General features: G+C 43.2%; 1 protein-coding gene across 2 annotated transcripts in view; it reads left to right on the plus strand.

Moving 5' to 3' along the window:
* Nucleotides 1–892: 892 nt before the first annotated feature.
* Nucleotides 893–21,265, plus strand: part of NEDD9 (neural precursor cell expressed, developmentally down-regulated 9) — a 46,886-nt gene continuing 26,513 nt past the window's right edge. For both annotated transcript variants that reach the window (XM_046640370.1, XM_046640371.1), the window contains exons 1-2: nt 893–1,064; nt 20,158–20,604. In XM_046640370.1, the coding sequence (XP_046496326.1) occupies nt 1,053–1,064; nt 20,158–20,604 (459 nt within the window). In that variant the 5' untranslated portion in view covers nt 893–1,052. The remainder of the gene's footprint in view (nt 1,065–20,157; nt 20,605–21,265) is intronic.

The following is a 21,265-nucleotide window of genomic DNA, read 5'->3' on the forward strand; positions in this document are numbered from 1 at the left end:
CCCCAGATAATAAGCGTTGGTGGGTTAAGGGGTCATCTTCAGGAGAGAGGTCAGAAGGAAAAACTGCAGTGTTCAAAGCTGGAGCTAGAAATGCCAGCCATGAAAGAACACAGCACTCAGTGGACAGTGATGATGTATAGGGCGTGCCCTGGCCAGCCCCATCTGAGAGGTCACCTCTAACCTTTATCCTCAGCACAGCCCGGAGAAGGTCGCTGAATGTGGCTGACAGTCAACTCTGTGGGGCCCTCGTGAGAACCCAGCCAGGGAAACCCTGGTGCTCCTGCTAGGGAGCTCCTTTTCACTGAGGGAGAATTGTATTCTGGCTCCTTGCAGACTGACTTGGGAAGTACTTTGAACATTGAAAAGAACAAAAAAAGCAAACAGCCACGAAAAAGCGGAGGGGAGAGAGCAGAGAAAGAGAGAGAGAGATATCAGCAGGGGTAGTTAGTAAAAAGGGGCCCAGAGACAGAAAACCTTTTGTTCCCCGAGTTCGTTTCATGTAGAGATTGTGAGGTGAATGGCTTTGAAATGAAATGGGTTTATGAAGGAGTTGCTAGGTCACAGGAAACACGACTGTCAGACTGTTTTGTGAATCCGATTTCTTTAAAACTTAGGTTAACTTTAAAAAAAGAAAAGAATTTATCTCCTTTTCCTGGGTTTTGGGGGGGTGGTGTAAGGTTCGGGACGGTTCCCCACTTTGTTTTATTTTCCACCCTTTCTGACAGTGTAAAAAAAATGATCACATTACAAGTTCTTTGTCAGTTTTCTGAAGTTAAGAGGTGGGCGGGGCATGCGTATTACCTTGGCCCACTAGCCAATGGAGGGGCGGTATGCAAATGTGGCCCGTGAAGAGCCCGCCTCGATCTGCCCAGTGAGCTCAGAGGCTCGGCGAGCGCAGCCGTGCGGGCGCTGGGCGAGCTGCGACTGACACCCCGGCCGGCGCGGAGCGTTCTTACTTTCATTTAGCGCTCACTGCACTAAATGGGGCGGACAGCTCGTGCTTAATGCAGTCTGACTAGGGTAGGAAAACGGCTCAATTCACTGCTGCCGAGATGAAGTATAAGGTAAGAAGGTGCCTTTTACATAAGGTTTCCGGGGGGGGGGGTGTGTTTCCCACTGTGACAGCTTCTCTGCAGGGACTCCTTCTGTGCCCCACAGAGTTCTGAGATGGGTCTCTGTCACTGAGGGCGGCATACAAGCGGGCAGGCGGAGAGCCAGCCTCTAAGCCCCGCGCCGGGAGTTCACTGCACCCCCGGGGCCGTCTGCTCTAAACGTTGTGCGGAGTTAGTCTTCGAGCTGGTCCACAGCAGCCGCTGCGGGTCAGAGGGTGGGTCAGTTGCCGCGGAGCAGGCGTTAGCTCACGTCTCCCCGGCTCCCCGAGGCCTGGCCTCCACTGTCCCGGGAGCCATAAGAAGAGAGGAATCCCAACTGCTGAGTCTCCCAGACTGGCTTAGAGCAGTTTTCAGCCTTTGCTTTAAGCGTCTGGTTTGGGAAGCAGTCTCCCAGGTGCACTTTTCAGGGGAGAAATTGAAAGCCCCAGGTACTATTATACAGCTCATGACGGAGAATTTTGACATCCTTAAATGATGTTGGATGTAAGAACAAATGGGTATTTGCAATCTCTTGAAAGCACTTTTATTGGCCTGTGAATGGACTGAGGGTCTGAAGGCTCCAGGGAGCTTATTGTCCCTGAAGCTCACAGTGTCATAATACTTCGGCAGCATTATTTTCCCATGCATTTTGCACCATTGTTTGTGTGTTTATTCTTGGCAAAAGGATTTTAACATGCTTGGCATGTTCCGTTTTGTTTACGTTGCCCCCACCTAACCAGGCAAGCATCTTCCAGAGACACCATACAGAAGCAGATTGTAATGAATTGGGCATGAATATTCCTTGCAGGATGAATATTTCTATTCTAGAATAGACACGAGTCCTAGTGCGTTTAAACAAACGTGCTGTTATTAAAATGAATTTTCGCAAGGTGGCTATGCTTTTGGGGTGACAATTTCTATTTCTATTGACGTTCGGGATGGTGCTAGCTGGGAGTTACTTTGTTTTCTTTCTGTATTATCTAGCTTCTGGCCCATCCTTTTTTAATGTGAGGTTGTAAATACTTGGTTCTGGCTAATAGCCACTGGCTAACCTCAGTGATAAATCTTTTGTTCAAAAGCTATAAATCTTGTTGCAAAGCTCTAAATCTAAATGCAGAAAGTCTTTACTGTAACACATGAGTTACAGTTCTTGGAAAGGTTACAACTGTCTGAAGACATAGGTATCAGCTACCACTGTACTATCAGCTTTCCAGTATCTGTCTCAATAGGAAGGATCAGAGGCACAGATAATCTTGAAGATTCTTAATATTTTTGCCTTTAGGATGCATCCAAAAACAAGTCCTTCTCCCTGGTGAGAAAGCTCTTTCTCTTGAAGTGGTTTCCCCGTATTTCCTTGAGAAGAGTGACAGGACCAGATCTCAGGCGGCCTCCAGTGACTCTTTGCCCCTCCTCTCCCTATGGCTGAATGCCTTCAGTTTCATAAAAACTGCCTTTCAGGAAAAAAAAAAAAGGGAAAATGTGTTTCTACTTTTATTATTGGAAAGTATAAATGGCTGAAATTAACATTGAGTGCTGCAATCTAGAAAGTGACAAAAGTGACAAAGTCTAAAGTCACTTTTATTCAATGACCTCATCATGTTTAGTTTTACTCTTATGGAAAGGAAACATCATGGCAACTGACAATGTAAATTGCGATTGTCATTCATGGAGAAAATCTTCCTCTTTGCCGGGTCTTACCAGTGTGGAACAAATGCCCTGCCAAGTGATGTAACTGTATGAGTTTTATTAGCTTGTGGACACCTTCACCAGCAAAAATACCAACTTCGAAGGACCAAATGACAGATTGACACCTTGTGGTGACTATAAAATAAACCAATAGCTGAAGCAATCTACTTTCCCTTCTTATAAAGCCTATTTTCTCTCTAGTTAATAATGGACAACTTTATTTCAGGATAGGATTTTGTTATTTTAAGTGGAGGAGGTGACACAAAGATAGAGTGATAAATCACATTTCTTAAGACTTACCATGACATAAGAGGTAAGGAGAGAATTGTCCTATTTAACTCTCCCAATAACTCCATGAGGCAGGTATTATTATGCTCAGTTTCAAATGTGGAAATTGTGGCACAGAGAGGCTAAGCAATTTATACAAAGCCACACAGCTAAAAAGTGGTGGAGCTGGGATTTGAGCCAAGGCAATCTGGCTCCAGAACTTGTGACTTTAAATCACCATTAGAGTCAGAGAAAGAACCATCTGTGACCTCTCGAAAATGTCTGACTGGTGTTTTCTTCTCCCAGGAAGTTTAAGACTATTCATCCCAAGTATCCTGCAGGATAGATTCTTATTTTCTTTTTTTAGACAGTAATTCTGCAAAGCAAAGTGAAATGCACATTTGGCAGTTACTTGTTTAACTTGAGCCACTTAGGTAGTAAAACCAGATAATTATTAGATTGTAAAATCCTGGAGTCAGGAATTATCTTTTAAATACTGTGTTGGTCTATACACTATAAATTTAGCACAGTCAGACTTAAAAATGTTCCCTGAGAGATTTATAATCCAGCCACTAGAAGATTTTTTTTTTTAAACCAGATTATCTGGTTTGCCTACTTTGGGGATCGTAACTAGAGAACAGTTACCAGACTTGCACTCATTTTGCACTCACACACAGCTCCAGGTCGGCCAGCCACGTATTTACAATAATCTTGAGAACTGTGGAATGTAAGCTGTTACTTCTGTAAACTTTTTTGGTTAGCACGTATCTAGTCTATTTTTATTTCATTATGTGTTTTTTATTTGTACATAGGAAGGCTGCAGTCACTCTCATGTGTACTTGAGGTTCTGTTTCTCTTAAAAGGATTCAGTCTGAGGTTCTGTGATAGTAAATTATGGGGGCTTCATTTATTAAGTGTTTTCCACAAGCTCCTCTGAATACTCAGAGCATGTTCTGAAATGGGGGGAGGAGGCTGCGCCTGGATAGCAGTGGCTTACTCAGTGAAGGCTTCCCTCTTGAGGGTCTGGAGGCCGATTGTTGCTGCTGTTTGCCAGGAGTGTGAGTGAAGGGCCCTGCACAGCTGTGTTTGAGCAGAGATCCGCACCCTCCTCGGAGGCCCCACCCACTTTGTGCAGGCCCAGGCCCCAGACTCCGCCCACTTTGTGCTGCCCCCCCCCCCCCCCCCCCCCCCCACCCTGCCCACTTATTGCAGGCCCAGGCTTGGTCAGTGCTCTGCAGGCACTGCCTGTCTGATCACTAATACCTGAGCAGCTTTTGTGGCTTTGCCAAACTTCTGAACCCCGTGTGCCTACATTTAAATTCTAAGTTAGTTATTTAGTCTGCTGTTCAACAAAATCATTCTTAAACGTTTTGATTGAAAAAAGTTACAGATGAAACTTACAATACAACAAAGAAAACCACATTCTGAAATTCAGATTCCTGTGATCTGCTTGAATGTGGGCTCGGTAGGTTGGGAAACAAGAAAGTGTATACTATGAAAGCTTTTGAGGGGACTTTGAAAACATTTTATTTTCTCAAGCTGGCCTGAGAAGGAATGATCGAGGGTCTTTGATTTAATCAATGACTCTGTAATTCCCAGTTCTTTCCTCACTCTGACACTGTGGTTTCAAATTCTTTTTTCTCTTCTAAATGATTTGTTGCATTCAGTCCAAATTAGAGACTCCTGCGCCCCCTCTTTAAATCTTATGTGGGATCTATGAATTTGAAAGCACCAAAAGATGCTTTGAAAAGTGTTACCTTTATTATCTATGTATTTATTTATTGAGAAAACCCATATTCAGAGCTAAATGACTTACCTGCACAGGGATGAAAGTCTTTGAAAACTGAGGGTGATTTGATAACACCAAGTGTAGCACGTTGCATAGTGGGGAACACACCACGGATTCCTTTAGCATCCTTTCCTTGCTGGAGTGTATGTACATCAGTCTTCTCAGACTTCATCAGTGGCTTCCTGTCTGCCCCCTCAAAGACTTCAAAAAGAAACTTCCTCTCTACTTTTCAAGGCCCTTTGCAAATTCTGTCCGCCTTTTGTGCCCTTATGACCTCATCGTCTCTCATTTTTTCATTCAAGCATTCCTTATGTTCTCTGATACCAGACTTCTGTAGGACTCGCCTCACCCCCCACGCAGACCTGCCACTCTCAAAGCCCACCGTGTGCGCCTCCTTCTCTCCTCCCTCTTGGCTCTGCTCTGGGTAATCATGGTCCCTTGCTGCTCCTGTTCCTTTGCCCCTGTCTGCTTGTGCCTACGTGACCTGGTTAGTCTGTCACTCCCCACCAGTCATGTTTCTTCATCCATCCACTCTATAAAACAATCAAAAGCCTGACCTTTTGTCTCCTTGTCTGTCCTATGACCCCTAGGATAGGCTGTATGTTTTTCACCTCTGCCCTACTCTGTTAGCACTGCCTTACTTATTAATGCCTTTCGGTGAAACCACTATCTAAACGAAGCTGTAACTCATATAAGTTGCCCGCTGGGGCTGTCCAGTTTGAAGTAAGCCCCATTGAATTCTGGAGACCCACCCTTTATTTGTATGTAGAGGCAGATTGATAGACAAGTCCTTGACTAAAAAGTGTGATCTAGGATCAGTTATGGGCTTGAAGGGGCAGTGCCTTAATCTCAAATGTTCTCTAGTAGAGACAAGATAGAGTGTGAGCCTTGGAGAAAGGCATTTCTGTTTCTTGTGACTTGATGCTTTGTAAACTTGGGCAAGTGAAGCTCTTTGAGCCTCAGTTTTCTTATCTGTAAAATAGAGATAATGACTGCCACATACTATTGTTCTAAGGCCTAAATAAGATAATATATGAATGTAGAGTATTAACCGTGGCTCCTGGCGTATGGTAAGTAGACAGTGCTGGTCCGCCGCAGCTCTCCTTATATGGCAGATACTCAATAGATGTTGAAAGGATGGGGTGGACTCAAGACCTGATGATGGTATTATGTCAAAATCCCCCTTACCAGGTTAAGATGATTGACTGTTGTTTAGTATCCCAGAGGCCTGGATGTGTGCTGTAGAAATGCAGACGCCTGACACAGGGACTTACCAGCATGCCTATGTGTCCACTTGCTAATATATTAACGACTCGGTATCTTCATTGTTACTAATAAGATTTGATATTCCTGAAAGTACAGGATCTTGCTCATAGTAAATACTCAACAAATGTTGAATTTCATAAAATACTTCTACAAGTAACCATTACAAAGAATCTGAAACTGTATGGCATAGTGGAAAGAACATGAATTTTGTTTCAAATCCCACTTTTGTTACTTTCTAACAGTGTAATTTCAGGCAAGCTACTTTAGGCCTCTGTTTCCTATTTATAAAATGGGAGTAATAATATCTGTCTTATCAGATAGTTGTAAGGATATCATATATGAAAATCATCAGTTTCTAGCACACAGTAGGTATTTAAAAATGGCAGCCATTATATGATGCATTAGAAGCTGTATATTATATATTTACACATATATAGATATAGAAGCATTATACAGGTAAAAATTTAAGAGGAAACATTTGTTAGAATTGTTTATCCATAACAAAAATATTAGTAAGGAAAAGAGAAAGTCATCAGTGTGAAAAACCAAAGGTCAAACACAAAGGAGATGAGTTGGGGGATAAAGGGTAAACTATATCCCTTATCCTATTGCGGTCAGTTAGAGTGACGTAGATGTGAAGTAAGAGGTCTTAGTGATCTATTTTTAGATCATTTTAGGGTTAGAAAGACACCTAAACAAATTGGTTTAAAATGCCAGCCACCGGGACCATGGCAGTACTCTGCAGTAACGTAGAGACTTCATTACCAAGGCTCCTTGCCAAGATGAACAAAACAGGGCCGCGGGGAAGAAATGCTATATTTCTAATTTAAAATGCAGAGAATAGCTGCCGGTTTCCTAGGCAATGGATGATTGCAAAGAGTATGGGCATGGAAAGAGGGACCCCCCCCCAAAAAAAAACTTGTTTATACTTGTCAACAACACCCTGCTCCATCTTATTTACTTACAACATTCCAGTCATCTCCCTGCCGTAATTGTTACTGGTTAATAAGGACTCTGCATGCCTGGGGAACATTACAGCCTAGCTGCAAAAGACTATTTTCCTGAGGAATCTTCATTTTAAGATAAATGGCCTTGTTGGTGACCTTTTCCACCCTCCACTGGGAAGAGCAAGTCTTTTAGAAGGTACTTTTAGCAGATAATACGGTCTAGCTGACTGAGGCATATACTTTGAGGAAAGTGGAATGGGCACTCCAGGAAATATGAGTAGTGATGCTGTGTGACCGTGATTTTTCATGGTTGAGGTGGGGCGTGGGGCATCTCATTATGGAGATATTAAAATTGCCGGTGGAATGGTTGCAAATACATACGCCTGGGCCCCATCGTGGACATTAAATACCAGTTTATTCTTAAAAAAGAGCTAGTCCCTTTCCCGGAAACCTCCTCCCCAACCATTAATGGTGCTGAATGGTGTGTAAATAGGTAGTTCAAGATCTTTATTCAAAGGCTGTGTCCGTCGATTTGGAGGTGCCTTATTCCTTTGCAAATCTTGGTGCGTACGTTGCAAGTGAGAATTCCTTCTGCTATTTCTAGTATGTCAAGGTAATAGAAGATGTTAGCAAAAATGTTTCTCATGTGGAATGTTGATGTTTATGCTTTCTAGAAATAAAGATTGAGCTGTGAATATGTAATATTACATGAACAGGTAAAAATGCAAATATTGCACAAAAATGTTTGATAGCTCCTTTTGAATTTAATTTTAATTCCTTTCTTTACTCTGTATGTATGTTGGGTGGGGAGGAATATTTGTGAAGCTCAATGGAAAACTGCAGTAACCAGAAGGCATATAAAGCTAAGATTTGAACGGGATCTTCTTTTTATTTATTAAAACAATATGTATTTAGACAGTATGAAGGGCCATTAACATCCTTCCTAATTTCTTTTAGTTATGTGGAAACCCTGTGTTGTCTCTTGCTAATTATGAACTAGCTTTAATCTCATTGATTCTCATTGTTACCCTTAATTTAGCAGCTCACTCCTACAGGAGATGTGGCTAACACAGGATTCATCTAGGCTTCTCTCTGTCCCCAGGCTCTGTGCTCTTCTGAAAGAATAAGCTGGGATTTCCCCCTACACCCCCAACCCCAAATAACCATAACAAGCAAAGCCAGAACCCTGGGAAGGGAAATGAGGTGGACGTCTAGACGCTTCTTGAACTCCAGTTTTCCTGGAGTTTAGAACCTTTAGTATCTAACAGGACATGTCACTAATCTGTCGATGAATTTTGTCGATGAATCATTTGTGGTATGACTTAGAATGTGGCAGGAAATGGGTTAGTGGATTGCAGTACCTCACAGCAGCATTGACAGAGCAAAATTCTGAAGTCTCCTTCCCCTGGAGTGCTCATCTGGGACAGACCTTTGTGTTCTTCTCTGATTCTCTGACACTTTTCTCTCAGAGCAAAGTGTGAGGAGCATGCCCTTAAAGGGGGGAGGGGAGGGGACATTAGGAATACAGTTAGTCCCACAGCATTCTTTCTCTTCGTGACCCCAGTCACTGTGGAGCTGGACTTGTACACAATCTCACAGAGGCCCAGAGGCCCTTGGAATAGATCTTGTTTCCTTGTAAAGATCATCTTGTCAATTAGAGAACACGTGCATTGACTGAATCGAAGATTCTTACCAGGACCTATCTTTTTTTCTCCCAAATCCTAAATTCAACTAAGGCAGACCCATTGGCAAGATACATACTTGCTAATGCCTATCTTTCATTTTTAGTTTAAAATATATATGTAATTTCTGCAGGTATGTATCTGTGTTTCACAAACCCAAAAATGGGACATATGGTCTGACAATGGGAAGGATACTTGAAACTACGACTGTCTTGGAAAGTTCAGGAACACATGGTCACTCTAGACAGTCAACGTGGGCTGCTCCAGAGATCCATCAGCTGTCAAGAGTGCTACCCCTTTTCCCTTATGGCAACCTTTTGACAGGAAATTATCTAAAAGGCTTTTTTTTAAGTGGATCCAGGTAAATTTTTCATGTAGACTCATAAATAGCATTTACTTATAAATAATAAGCTGCTCCTTTTCTTTTTTCCTTGCAGAAATGGGCATCTTTAGAAACGAGAGCAAGCCCATTTTGCGATATGGACGCGCGCAGAGAACACCTGGGAGCGTTAAGCAGGAGGGAGATTGTATTTCCCTTGTTCTTGTTTGGAACCTGGCGTGGCAGCCCTGGGCCTCGTAGCCCGCAGCGTCTGCATCAGGCCTCCTGCCTCCCTTATTAAGGTCTTAATTACAGACGCAGCTTACTTCATTGCTGGAGGGAAAGAATTTAGTTTCTCTGAACTGTGTCTGTTTTTGGTGTGGCAGGTGTAATCATGATGAGATCATTTCTGGTTTGTTTTCTTTTCCCGGAGGAATTTTTTTTTGAGGGGGAGGAGTCCAGTTCTTAAGACACAATTTCATGAGCTCATAAGAGTGAGTAATAACTGTGCTTTGATTTTATAGAGACTCTTCTGAAGAAATCAGAGTGTTTCGCGTATAGTTTCATGATTCCTCATAATACTATTATAAAGAACACGTTCATGATCCCCATTTTGCAGATAGGGAAACAGAGGCACAAAAGGCAGTGATTTCATTGTCATTAGTCTTACGCTATGAGGACTGAGACTGGACTCTGTATTAATTCAATTTAGATCCAGTCCTCTGTCCAGGGTTTCTCCAGCTCAGCACTAATGGCATTTAGGGCTGGATAACTCTTTGTGGCGGGGACTGTCCTGTGCATTGCAGGACGTTTAGCAGCATCCTCAGCCTCTACCCAATAACTACCAGTGACACACACACATTGTGACAACAACAAAATGTCTCCCAATGTTGCCAAATGTCACCTGGGGGAACAAAATCCCCCCTAGTTAAGAATCACTAGTCTAATCTCTCCTACTTCTTTCTGCTTAGAAATCATCGCCTCACTGGTTTTATGTGATAGAAGCACAAAAATACAACTGTAGAACTGTTCGCCATAATTTTATCATGACTGAGGTTGAGCTGAATGTAACAGGACCTAACCAAAAGGAAACATCCTCTTACACACTTAGTTTCAATTTGTTCAAGAGAATACCACAAAATACTAAGAAGCGTGGGATCTCACCCAGTCACATGTAAAACCCTCAGGCCATAATTCTCTGAAGTCTTCCTCTGGCATATATATAATTTTATATACAATACAATGAAAATAATGGAACATGCATTTAGAACTGGGCCGTGAAGAAAGCTATTTTATTCTCATAAACTGGTGTATGATATGTACATGTAGGAGCTTGTCTATATACTTCTAGCCACTGAACAATTTCATTCTGAGGTTTTCCTCTGTTCCATTTGCTCCTGCCTTCTTTCCTCTCCTAGCTAAAAAGCTGCAGCATCTAAAGGTATTTACGTTTTTGGGGGGTTTTTGGTGAGGAAGATTGGCCCTAAGCTAACATAAGTTGCCAATCTTCTTCTTTTTTTTTTTCTCCCCAAAGCCCCAGTACATAGCTGTACATCCTAGTTGTAAGTCCTTCTAGTTCTTCTATGTGGGGTGCTGCCACAGCCTGGCTTGATGAGCGGTGTGTAGATCTGCACCCAGGATCCAAACTAGCAAACCCTGGGCCACCGAAATGTAGCACAGGAACTTAACCAACATGCCACCTGACAGGCACCTAAAGGTTCTTTCTTGAGACAACTCTGCAGTTGCAATGCTGACAGCATATGATTGTATACACCCTCTCGGCTAAGTGTATGGACCCATTTTTTAAAATTCATTGAGGACCTCACAAATTAAGTGGGATAATAGCAATCAGGTTCCAAACCTAGGTCAGGTGACATCTAAAAGAGTTCCCGTAAGGGGTGGCATCCAAGTTACATCAGCTGGGTTTGGGCTGGGAGACTGATGAGGATTGCTAGCATGTGCACACATCGGTATTGGTGGGTTTAGATATAACATCATACCTTGGGGGCTTCATACCACGGTGCAGGAAGATAAGATATATGGGAATGTAAGAATAGGAAGATCTTTCCCTTCTTTCAAATACTTTATTAGATGTTATAACTTGTGTGTTTTGACTTTTGAGAAGTGATATTGTTTTGAGAAATGTACTGTAATATAGTGGACTGGCATCTCCTACTCCTTTATAACTTAATTCTCATTTCGCTTCCCCAAGTACCTGGATATTAGAGGGATTTGTCTAGACAGGCAGATAGAAGTGACCTGGTGCCAACACTGTAATGTTGGCTGAAATCCAGATGGTTGTTTTATTGTTAATAAAACATATCTTTTGGGTGAGCGGGTGTCAGGTCTTCATCATTATATGGTGCCTGTCAGATTTATCTAGGGACAGAACCCAGAAAAGAGTTTGTGCCTGCCCCGTGTTTTTGATCCTTTGCCAATAGACTCTACTTAAATCTATCAAAACCAGGCAACCTGAGACAAATGCTTATAAATTCCAAGGCTTAATAGCAATAGTACTAAATTCTAAGATGGAGAAGTTTCTTAGGATGCACATCCTGGTCTGTGGGAAAAGTCCTAGATTAAGAGGGGAACCAGATGCTAGTTCTGGCTCTGCTGCTAATCTAATAGGAGACCCTCTGGACTGTAAAGCAAGAAGATTGGGTTAGAATGATCTCCAGGATCCCTTCTTAGTGTAAAATTCTAGTCTAGTTGGTTCTGGTCAACCTATGGGTGACTTCTGGTTCCACTACCCATGGAAACCTAGGTGTTCTTCCACTGTCTTTAAGGCCCTCAGGAGTTGCTTAAGAAAATCTCAAAGGCCACAGAAGTGTGGAAAATTGAGCTCACAAGATACATGTATTATTTATAATCATCAGACTTGTCACAAAAAGCTAGTTTATTTTTCTCAAATGCTGTCAGCAATCAAATTCATCCTCTACAATAGGCTAAGAAATAATAGAAGCTGCCGTGAAGTTGCACACATACCCACGTGCATGCACACCTACCTAACAGCACATCTGTAATTTTCCTAAAATGAAACAAAGGATTTACTCCAGGCTTTCATTGGTTCCATGATAAACAAATCCCAGGATATGAAGTTTCTGTCCTGCATCAATCTTATATTACGAGAGAATAGATGGCATTCATTCTAGTGCAGAAAAGGAAGGGAACCCAGCATTTGAAGAAACGCTTTTTAAATCTCGTAGCTATGCTGTCCATATCATGTTACCAAATCTGGTCAGATCAAAAACTCTTTCTGAGATCCAAATATCCAAATTTGCAGTGAGCATCAGATCTTCTCACTAACTCTCAAGAGGTAGTGTCACTTTGGTATGTGAACGACCAAAGTAATGCTGGGTTCTAAATGATCCCTCCTCACATAGGAATAGGCCAGTATGGAAGAGACGTTAAGATTCCCAAACCTGGGAGCCTCACAGGAGACCAGGCACAGGGCGCAGCCCCACGGCACAGGTGAGGGCTGCATGTCGAAGAGTACCTTTGGGAAACAAGTATCTAATGTCACATTTCTTAAAGCATCTCCCATTCAGAAATGGTCAAAAGGGAATGCTGTGGCTAAAGTTCACAAGGCTGGAAAATCTAAGAAAGCAACTTGGGGCAGAGTAAATGACATGAAGATTCAGAGAGGGTCCAAGATACTCATGTGAGCTTTGTGACCATCATAGGAGTATAGAAGTACTTTCCAGAAAATGAAAATCATTGGCTAAAATGTGGTATAGGTGCCAGAGGACTCTTTGGTGGCACATGTGGGACACTCCTCACCAGGAGTCAGAAGTATGACTGGGGACTAGTGGGACCTAGCAGGAACCGCTGCTGCCTTTCTGTGGCTTCTTAGATCACTTAGTGAGAAGTATCTCAGATCGCAATCGACAAATAATGCTGAAAAAAAAGACATGGATGTGCTATTTATCATGTCTTCTAACTCCTGAACTTGAAAGCTTCGTGTCTGCTACTTAATCTCCAGAGGATACAGTTCTTAGAAAATTCAGCATTCCAGGTCATCCAATGAAAGAACTCAGGTGTAAACCAAGTATTCCAAGACTTGAAATCCAGACATTTGTAGAGATCCATGTTTTCTGACTATAGCTGTTTCCTTCTTTTGAAATCCCACATACCCCTATAGCTTAAAGGTGATGGCGGGAGGAACCCAAAGTGATTTGTTGGCCCTCAGACTGAAGCTGACTTTGTCAGCAGGCACAAAAGCACGGGCGCCTTTCTTTCTCTTCCCCAGTGTGTCCTGAGACTGACCTTGGTGATGCTCATCGCTTAGCCACTTCCTTTAGGACTGATTTCCTTGACAATGGCCATTTCCTTCTTTACTGTGTCTGTTTCTCAGGATCTGTCGTGTGTGTGTGTGTGTGTTCATGCATGTGCGCTCTGCCAGAGTCCAGGGCTAAAGTTTGGGGGGTTGGGTACAGGAAAGTCATGTTGTTAAGAATCTGTCAGCCTTGAGCCCTTGGCAGGAGCTCCTGCATGATAAATATAGAATGAAGTAAAAATAATAAGAGGAAGTTGGGCCATTGATGATGCTATCAGTCTTAGAGTGGTGACGCACCAGCCATTGTGTCTCATTTCTCTTCAAAGAGCAGCTTGAATGGTCATGGAAATTATAAGTCACACCTCTCTGTATTTGGAATAGCAGATAGTTTCCCTGGCAGTAGGAGTAATAAACTTTCTTGACATTTTGATAGTGGTGGGGGAAAAAAAAGGCAGGAAAACGTGGGGGATGGTGTGGAAGCTGTCATGCAACCTGGAGCTCTCTGTACCCGCTGTTCTGGCTGGTCATACCATATTTTCTTCCCACTCCTCAGGCATAGCTTGGAAACCAGGAACAGCAGAACCCAAATGTTCCGGCAGAGTATGAATGGTGCTCTGTCACCTGCTGCCAGCTGTAGGTTGCTACACTGAAGGGAGAAAAGGTTCTTACAGAGACCGTTGCGTTTGATCTGGCTGGTATGGTCAGCTCCTCTTGGCCTTCCTGTTTGCTCAGTGGCATGGACACTAGATTCAGCCTCCCCATCTACGTCATTATCCTGTTTTAATAGGGAGGGGCGGGAGCTTTCCTGCTTGCTGTCTCACACGTTCTCTGGCTGTGTGGCTTACGTGACTCGGACACACCATTGATCTTTTTGGTTCCATTATCTCGTTCATCTTCCCATGTCCATCTGAAAATTTTAACCAGGTGTCTCATGGACTTCTCTAGAAAACATTTTCACCTTCTCTGTAGAGAACCAGGAAATCAGAGTTCAGAATCCATTTCAAGTTAGCAAACATTTAATGAGTGTGTATTTTGTTTCAGACACTGGGCTAAAGTTCTAGAAATGCCATCAGAATAAGACAGCCTCCCTGAACTTAAGGAGTTCACAGTCTTGAATGGGTTACTACAAGTCATACTGTAAGATAGATTTACAGAGAACTGGAAAGGGAAACAATCTGATAGGTTTTGGAAAGATAACTATTCTGGTTATGTGGAAGATGGGTTTGAGGTGGGAAGAGGCTGAATGCAGGAAAACCAGTTGGGAAGCAATTACCATATTCCCAAAAAAAGTTCCTGAGGCACTGAGCTAGGAGTGGTGGTGAGGAGGAGAGCATGGAACTAGGAGTGGTGGTGAAGACGGGAGCAGGGAACCAAGAGTGGTGGTGAGGAGGGGAGCAGGGTCCAAGTTGACTGAGTTTCAGGTTGGGAAGAGACTCAGCAGACCTCTGAGGCTGCTATCTTGGGCAACTGTGTGCATGCTGTTAACTAAGAGAGAGAAAGCAGGAAAAAGGGGGTTTTGCACTGGTTGAGTGAGAGGTGAAGATACCCATTAGACAATTGGACATATGGGACTGGAGTGCAGAAGCGATATCTAGGCTGGAGCTATGGATCTGAGTATATGTGTGTGTTTAGATGCCATCAGCATGGATGAGATTTCCTGCAGAGAGCAAGCATATAGAGAAGACAAAAGTGCAAAGGAGAGATCCCTTTGGAACACAATTACTTAAGGGATGGGCAAAAAAAAAACCCTTTCAACTGTTCAGGAGAAGAAAGATGAGTGGTCACAAGAACAAGAGGAGAGAGAGAACTAGGAAGTGGAGTCATGGAAGCCAAAAGAGAGTTTCAAGAAAGATGGGGTATTCACAATAGCCAAGAATTGGGAGCAACCTAAGTGCCCATCAAAGGATGAATGGATTAAGAAGATGTGGTATATATACACAATGGAATACTACACAGCCATAAAAAGGTGAACTTTTGCCATTCGTGACAACATGGGTGGACCTTGAGGGTATTATGCTAAGTGAAATAAAGTCAGAGGGAGAAAGTCAAATACCGTACGATCTCACTCATAAATAGAAGATAACAACAACAACAAACAAACACAGAGATTAGATTGGTGGTTACCAGCGGAGAAAGGAGGAGGGTGGAGGGCGAAAGGGATGACTGAGCTCATGTGTGTGGTGATGGATGGTAATTAGTCTTTGGGTGGTGAACATGACGTAACTTACACAGAAATGGAAATATAATGATATACGCTTGAAATTTTTATAGTGTTATAAACCAGTGTTACCTCAATTAAAAAAAAAGGGAAAAAAAGGAAAGATTGGGATCAGGATTAGTACTAGAGGCTGCTAATGTTAGGGGACCCTCAAATAAGATTTATGACTCTAAATGCCAATTTCCACTCCTGATTATAACCACAGCTTTTGTAGCACACGTATTTGACTTTATTAAATACTGTCCTAATTCTGGAGCTGGAGACAGGAGGCCTGAATTCTTGTCCCAGCTCTTTGACCTTCTTGCCAGGTGACTTGGCCAATCATTAACTTCTTGAGTCTCATTTTTCTCATTTGTAAAGTGCGAGAGTTGGACTATAATTGTTTAAAGTTCCCTTGGCTTTCAAGTTCTGGGCTCCGACTGTGTGGGTGCTTTGCCAAGCTCTAGCTGCATTTCCAACTGCCAATCTCTCCGGCTAACCGTCCAAGTGGATATAGAATTACATAGCTCTCTTATCTCTCCTTGGTTTGTTTCTATGTTGACCTTCCCTGCCCTGAAGATAAATATCCCAGACAGGGTAGGAGAAAGAGTAGATCTTGAATAGACAAACTGCCTCTCCTGGGTTTTTCTAAGATATTCAGATAATCACCTTCTGACTTTGTGGCCTTAAGGAATCACACCTCTGCACTGAAAGAGAGGGCCCCCCCACCAACCTCCTAGCTGGGGGAGTTAACTCTTGATTTGCCTATTTATGAGTTGCATGTCCACTTTTGAATGAGACGGTTTGTGTTCTGGCTGTAATTAATTTTGTTAAACTCTTGCTCCGACACACTAAGTGTTTTCAAAAGCCACGCTCGTTACCCATGTTTTTTCTCACTTTCTGATGGATTGTACTCTGCTGGAATCTAATGATATTTATCCATAATTTGTCCAGTAATATTATTATTATTATTTTGTCTCAAAAGTTTTCTTGAACGCAACCAATAGTTTCATTATTACCATTTGTAGGTAAATACTTGACATGAGGTTGCAATCACCAGAACTCATTATTATTATTATTATTATTTTTTTTAAGATTGGCACCTGGGCTAACAACTGTTACCAATCTTTTTTTTTTTTTTCTCCTTTATCTCCCCAACCCACCCTGTACACAGTCGTATATCTTAGTTGCACATCCTTCTAGTTGTGGGATGTGGGACGCCGCCTTAATGTGGCCTGACGAGCCGTGCCATGTTCGCACCCAGGATCTGAACCCTGGGCTGCCCCAGCGGAGTGCGCGAACTTAACCACTCGGCCACGGAGCCGGCCCCAGAACTCATTATTAATTCAGAGAAATATTGCCACGAGATACAGTTCTCCTGAAATGTAATTGTGAGCAAGAGAAATATCAGATATGTATAAAAATACATATAATAGCATCATTTGAATGGGACCAACTCTTGACTGAGAACTGAGAGGAGGTGAACTGAGGCCTAAGGCCAAAGAGCCATCCAGCAAATTCAGTAAATAGCCACGGTAGCTGTGTAAGTGTCCAGTAGTGTGCGAGTACTTGACTTGAATTAGCTCATCCTCACAGCAAACTCATAAGGTATGCGCTGTTATCTGCATTCTCATTTTACAGATCAGAAGTTAAGGCACAAAGGGGAGAGGTAATCTGCCCAAGTCACACAGCTAGGATCCCAGCTCCCAAGAATCTGTTTATTCTAAGACATGATAAGTAGAACTGTCATCTTCAGAACTATTCTGTATAATGGAATTGAGCCCAGTCAGGAAGACATGTGTAGAGAGAGCTAAGGTGGCTTAGAGTTCTGGAAAGAGAATCGAACCAAGAGAACACGGTTCTCTTCTCATGTCTGACACCAACAGAGTATCCTTAGGCAAAGGAAGGCTTCCCCAGACGTATTTCCTCGTCTGTAAGACAGAGAGGTTGGGAGCAGGTGTTCTCTAAAGGTCTCTGTGGCTGTAACCTTCTGTTTGGGAGAGTGGCTGGGTATAGACATTGACTCTCTGTGGCATGCACAGATATTAAATAACTCACTCCTTTTCAGCCAAGGCTGAGAATATCTGTCAGTGTGTGAGGTAGCAGGCTAGCCCTGGGGTGCCTGCCACTAACAGCCATGCCCAGCTCTCTTTCACAGTCCTGATCTCTGTGGGCATTGGGAGGACTGCTGGGAAGTCATGGACAGCTCGTCAGGGAACTCACGCATGGCGCCTCCTCAGTTAGCAAGGACAATAGGCTCTGAGTGTTTTCCCAGAGAAGCAGCTCTTGAGGCACATCTAGGAACATTAGCATGCTGTTTACCAGGTGGCGGGGGGGGGGTCACTCGGACAGGAGACAAAGAACATCCAGAACACCCCTCACACAGGGCTTTCTATCTGCGTCTAATCAAGCACGGTCGGGGCTCTGCTTCAGTGCCTCATGGAGTTCCATGGCAGTGGCCCAACTCCGAACGCCTCCAGCTCATTTATGCTGAGTGGGTCTCTAGTTCTTTGCCTTTCTACCTTTTTCTGTTTCTCTTCTCTCCCTTCTTTGTAGCCAATATAATTGCACAGTTGTCCACTCTCAGATGCCATAGAACTGGCCCCAACCCTATGACTTCTGATTTCATCTTGGGGCTTCCTTACCAGCCATTGCTAATTGTTGAATGGGCCTCAGAGAAAGGGACAGAGACCAGAGTGGTCAGCTCTCTGCCTGCTCTGTTGGAGCAATGTCCTTCAGGTCATTTTGGTACAAAGGACCAGAATCTTGTCTTCTGTAACTCTAGGACTTTTCTTTTAAATTACAAAACCCCAAAAGATGGAAGAAGAGAAACAGAGGAGATTTTAGGATTATGACACATCTTTAAATGGTTCTTCAACCAGGAAAGGATGCTGCCTGATTTTTATGTATGTGAACTTTTAATTGTCAGAAGGAACCCAAAGTTTCCTAGAATATAAATACTAAGTAAAATCTTCACCCAGAACGCAAACCCCTCAGTTTCTCTTTAGCTTCTCTTACTGCTCACCCGTCTACGTCATAGACTTCCTGCATCTCAAAACTGCCGAGAACAAGGACTTCAACCTTATTCTTAAAGAGCATCACCAGGCTTCCTGGGTACTGACCTCTATGGCTTTATCTCCTTTCCTTAGGTTAAGTAGTTGCACCACGAGGAAATTGGTTAACAGATCAAAGTAGGACCCCTTCCCAACTACCAACCAGAGGGGAGATCCTTTACACAGCACGGCCACTCCGTAGTAGAGAACCAGCACACGGCGCAGGACCTGTGCTTGTGGGGCACAGTACAGGGGGAGATGATTAACGTGTGTCAATTACTAAGGAATGAAAAGCACGCAGCTGAAAGACCAAGTCCACATTTCTAGAGAAACAAACAGGGGGCAGAAGTCCAAACAACAACTGCCAAAAATTCCACAAATATGTAAAGTCACAAACATGCTCCATCTGATCAGCAGTCCTTTCTCCCACAAATGATCACCATCGCAATGACTCAGGTCCATCCAGCCACTTTAGGGAAGCACTACAGGGATCACGTTGAGTTTTCTGAGTGCTTGTGATGAATTTACAGCATTCCCCGGCCACTCTGTGTGCCGGGAAGGAGCAGGCATGTGGTGATGGCTGCCATCGTGCTGCGAAACGTTACTCACGCCAAGAAATGAAATCTTCAGAGCCTTTGAAAGGCTTCCAAGAATGTCAGCACGTACTGCCTGCCCGCTCTCTGCTGAATGCCTACTTTGGCTGTCTGCTTAGTACTGAATGTGCCAGACGGGCCTTCATACAAAGAGAGAAAGTGTTTTGGGCCCATGAAAGGGGAAGGCACAGCCTTTCTGATGTGAATGGCTAGATTCAAGAAGTAGGTTATAAAGTGGCAGGGTGAGGGAGGCCCTCAGGAAAGGTATGAATAAAAGACCGAAAAAGACAGAGATGGCCTCTACCTATGTGTGATAAATTCTTTGTAGCTGCCCGCCATCAAATCTGGAGAGGTAGATTACTGTCACTCTGTGCCCCGTGCTTGATTATCGTGGTAGAAATGCTTGCTTGTAGATTCTCCCTGTATCCAAGGACCTCTTGATCAACTGAGAATGAGAATTTTTAAGCCCTGCCAAGGCATATATAAGTGTACTTTTGTTTCCATTTTAACACCAAATATAAATGCCATTTGTACTGTTTGTTAAATGAGATTTTCTTTGACTCTTTTTACCTCCAATATATAAAAACATTGAGAAATATCCATTATAGACTAGCTGAATATCTTGGAACTTTTTATTCCTTAAGCTGGTTTTAAGGAAAGGAAGAAAATGTTTTATATAGTGAACGGTTCTCTAACTCTTTAACAGTGCTACTCATAATTCCTTGGCACAGCATCTACTGCTGGAGGAAAGAACTCTTGTGGTGTTCTGGGCTTTTCTGAGGAGGCAGTCTGATGTCATTGGTGGCAGACACAGTATGTATGTTTCTGTCTTTTGTCTGCACCATCTGTTTTTCTCCTTATGGGCGGCTGTTCAGATTTATTTTTCTCTTCTTTCCAGGAAGTGCGCTTCTCCATAAGAGCCTGGGCTTCAGGTGTTAAAGAGACTGAGGCAATATTCTAACCTGATTTCCCTCTGTTCTTTCCTTCCTAGAATCTTATGGCAAGAGCCTTATACGACAATGTCCCAGAGTGTGCTGAGGAACTGGCCTTTCGCAAGGGAGACATCCTGACTGTCATAGAGCAGAACACAGGAGGACTGGAAGGATGGTGGCTCTGTTCCTTACATGGTCGGCAAGGCATTGTCCCAGGCAACCGGGTGAAGCTTCTGATTGGCCCTGTGCAGGAGACCTCGTCCAGCCAGGACCAGCCCACTCCTGGACTGATGCACCAGACCTTCAGCCAACAGAAGCTCTATCAAGTACCAAACCCACAGGGTGCTTCTCGAGACACCATCTACCAAGTGCCACCTTCCTACCAAAATCAGGGAATTTACCAGGTACCCACTGGCCATGGTACCCAGGAACAAGATGTGTATCAAGTACCACCATCAGTGCAGAGAGGCATTGGGGGGGCGAATGGTCCCCAATTAAGTAAAAAGGTGAGTGAGCGACTCACTGGATTTTTATTCCTGCTTATTTTTTTCCATTGCACTCATAGCAATAAAAATGTTCCCAAAATAAGAACTTGAAACTTCCAAGAAGTAAGCATATCTAGTTCCCTAGCTTGGGCATTATTTTTGCATCATTTTTCCATTCATCAGTCAGCAAAACTTTTTTTAACTCCTACCACGTGCCAAGTACTGTTGATCCACAGCCATTAGAAGTTCCTTTGTCATTGTGGGTCATGCTGGATCAAGTTGTTTCTCTGCATCTTTCTGATAGATCTGTTTTTAGACCCAGGTTCTAAGCCCAAATAGATTCCAGTCTTTTATGTTTCTTCCTTGAGTGGTACAAGCCACCAAATTTGGTACAAGCACAATGATCTAGCAAGGACACTCCTTTTGCCAAAAGCTGAATCATGACCCCATTGGCCTGGCTGCACAAAGAAACCTCCAGAAGTAGAGGGAAAAAGGAAGCTGGGAGTGGGTCATGCCAACCAACTTGTTCTGTAAAGTTCTTAAAGTTTGACTCATTTGAAACATACAGATCCTACTGAATTTAGAAATCTTTTGTCCTTCAAGTAATTCCTATAATAATGACTGAGGCAGTGGGTGAAAATAGTGGAGTTAGGATATTTAAGAGGGTATCATGTTAAAGAAA

Source organism: Equus quagga, chromosome 15 (genome assembly GCF_021613505.1).
Source record: "Equus quagga isolate Etosha38 chromosome 15, UCLA_HA_Equagga_1.0, whole genome shotgun sequence".
Lineage (NCBI taxonomy): Eukaryota > Metazoa > Chordata > Mammalia > Perissodactyla > Equidae > Equus > Equus quagga.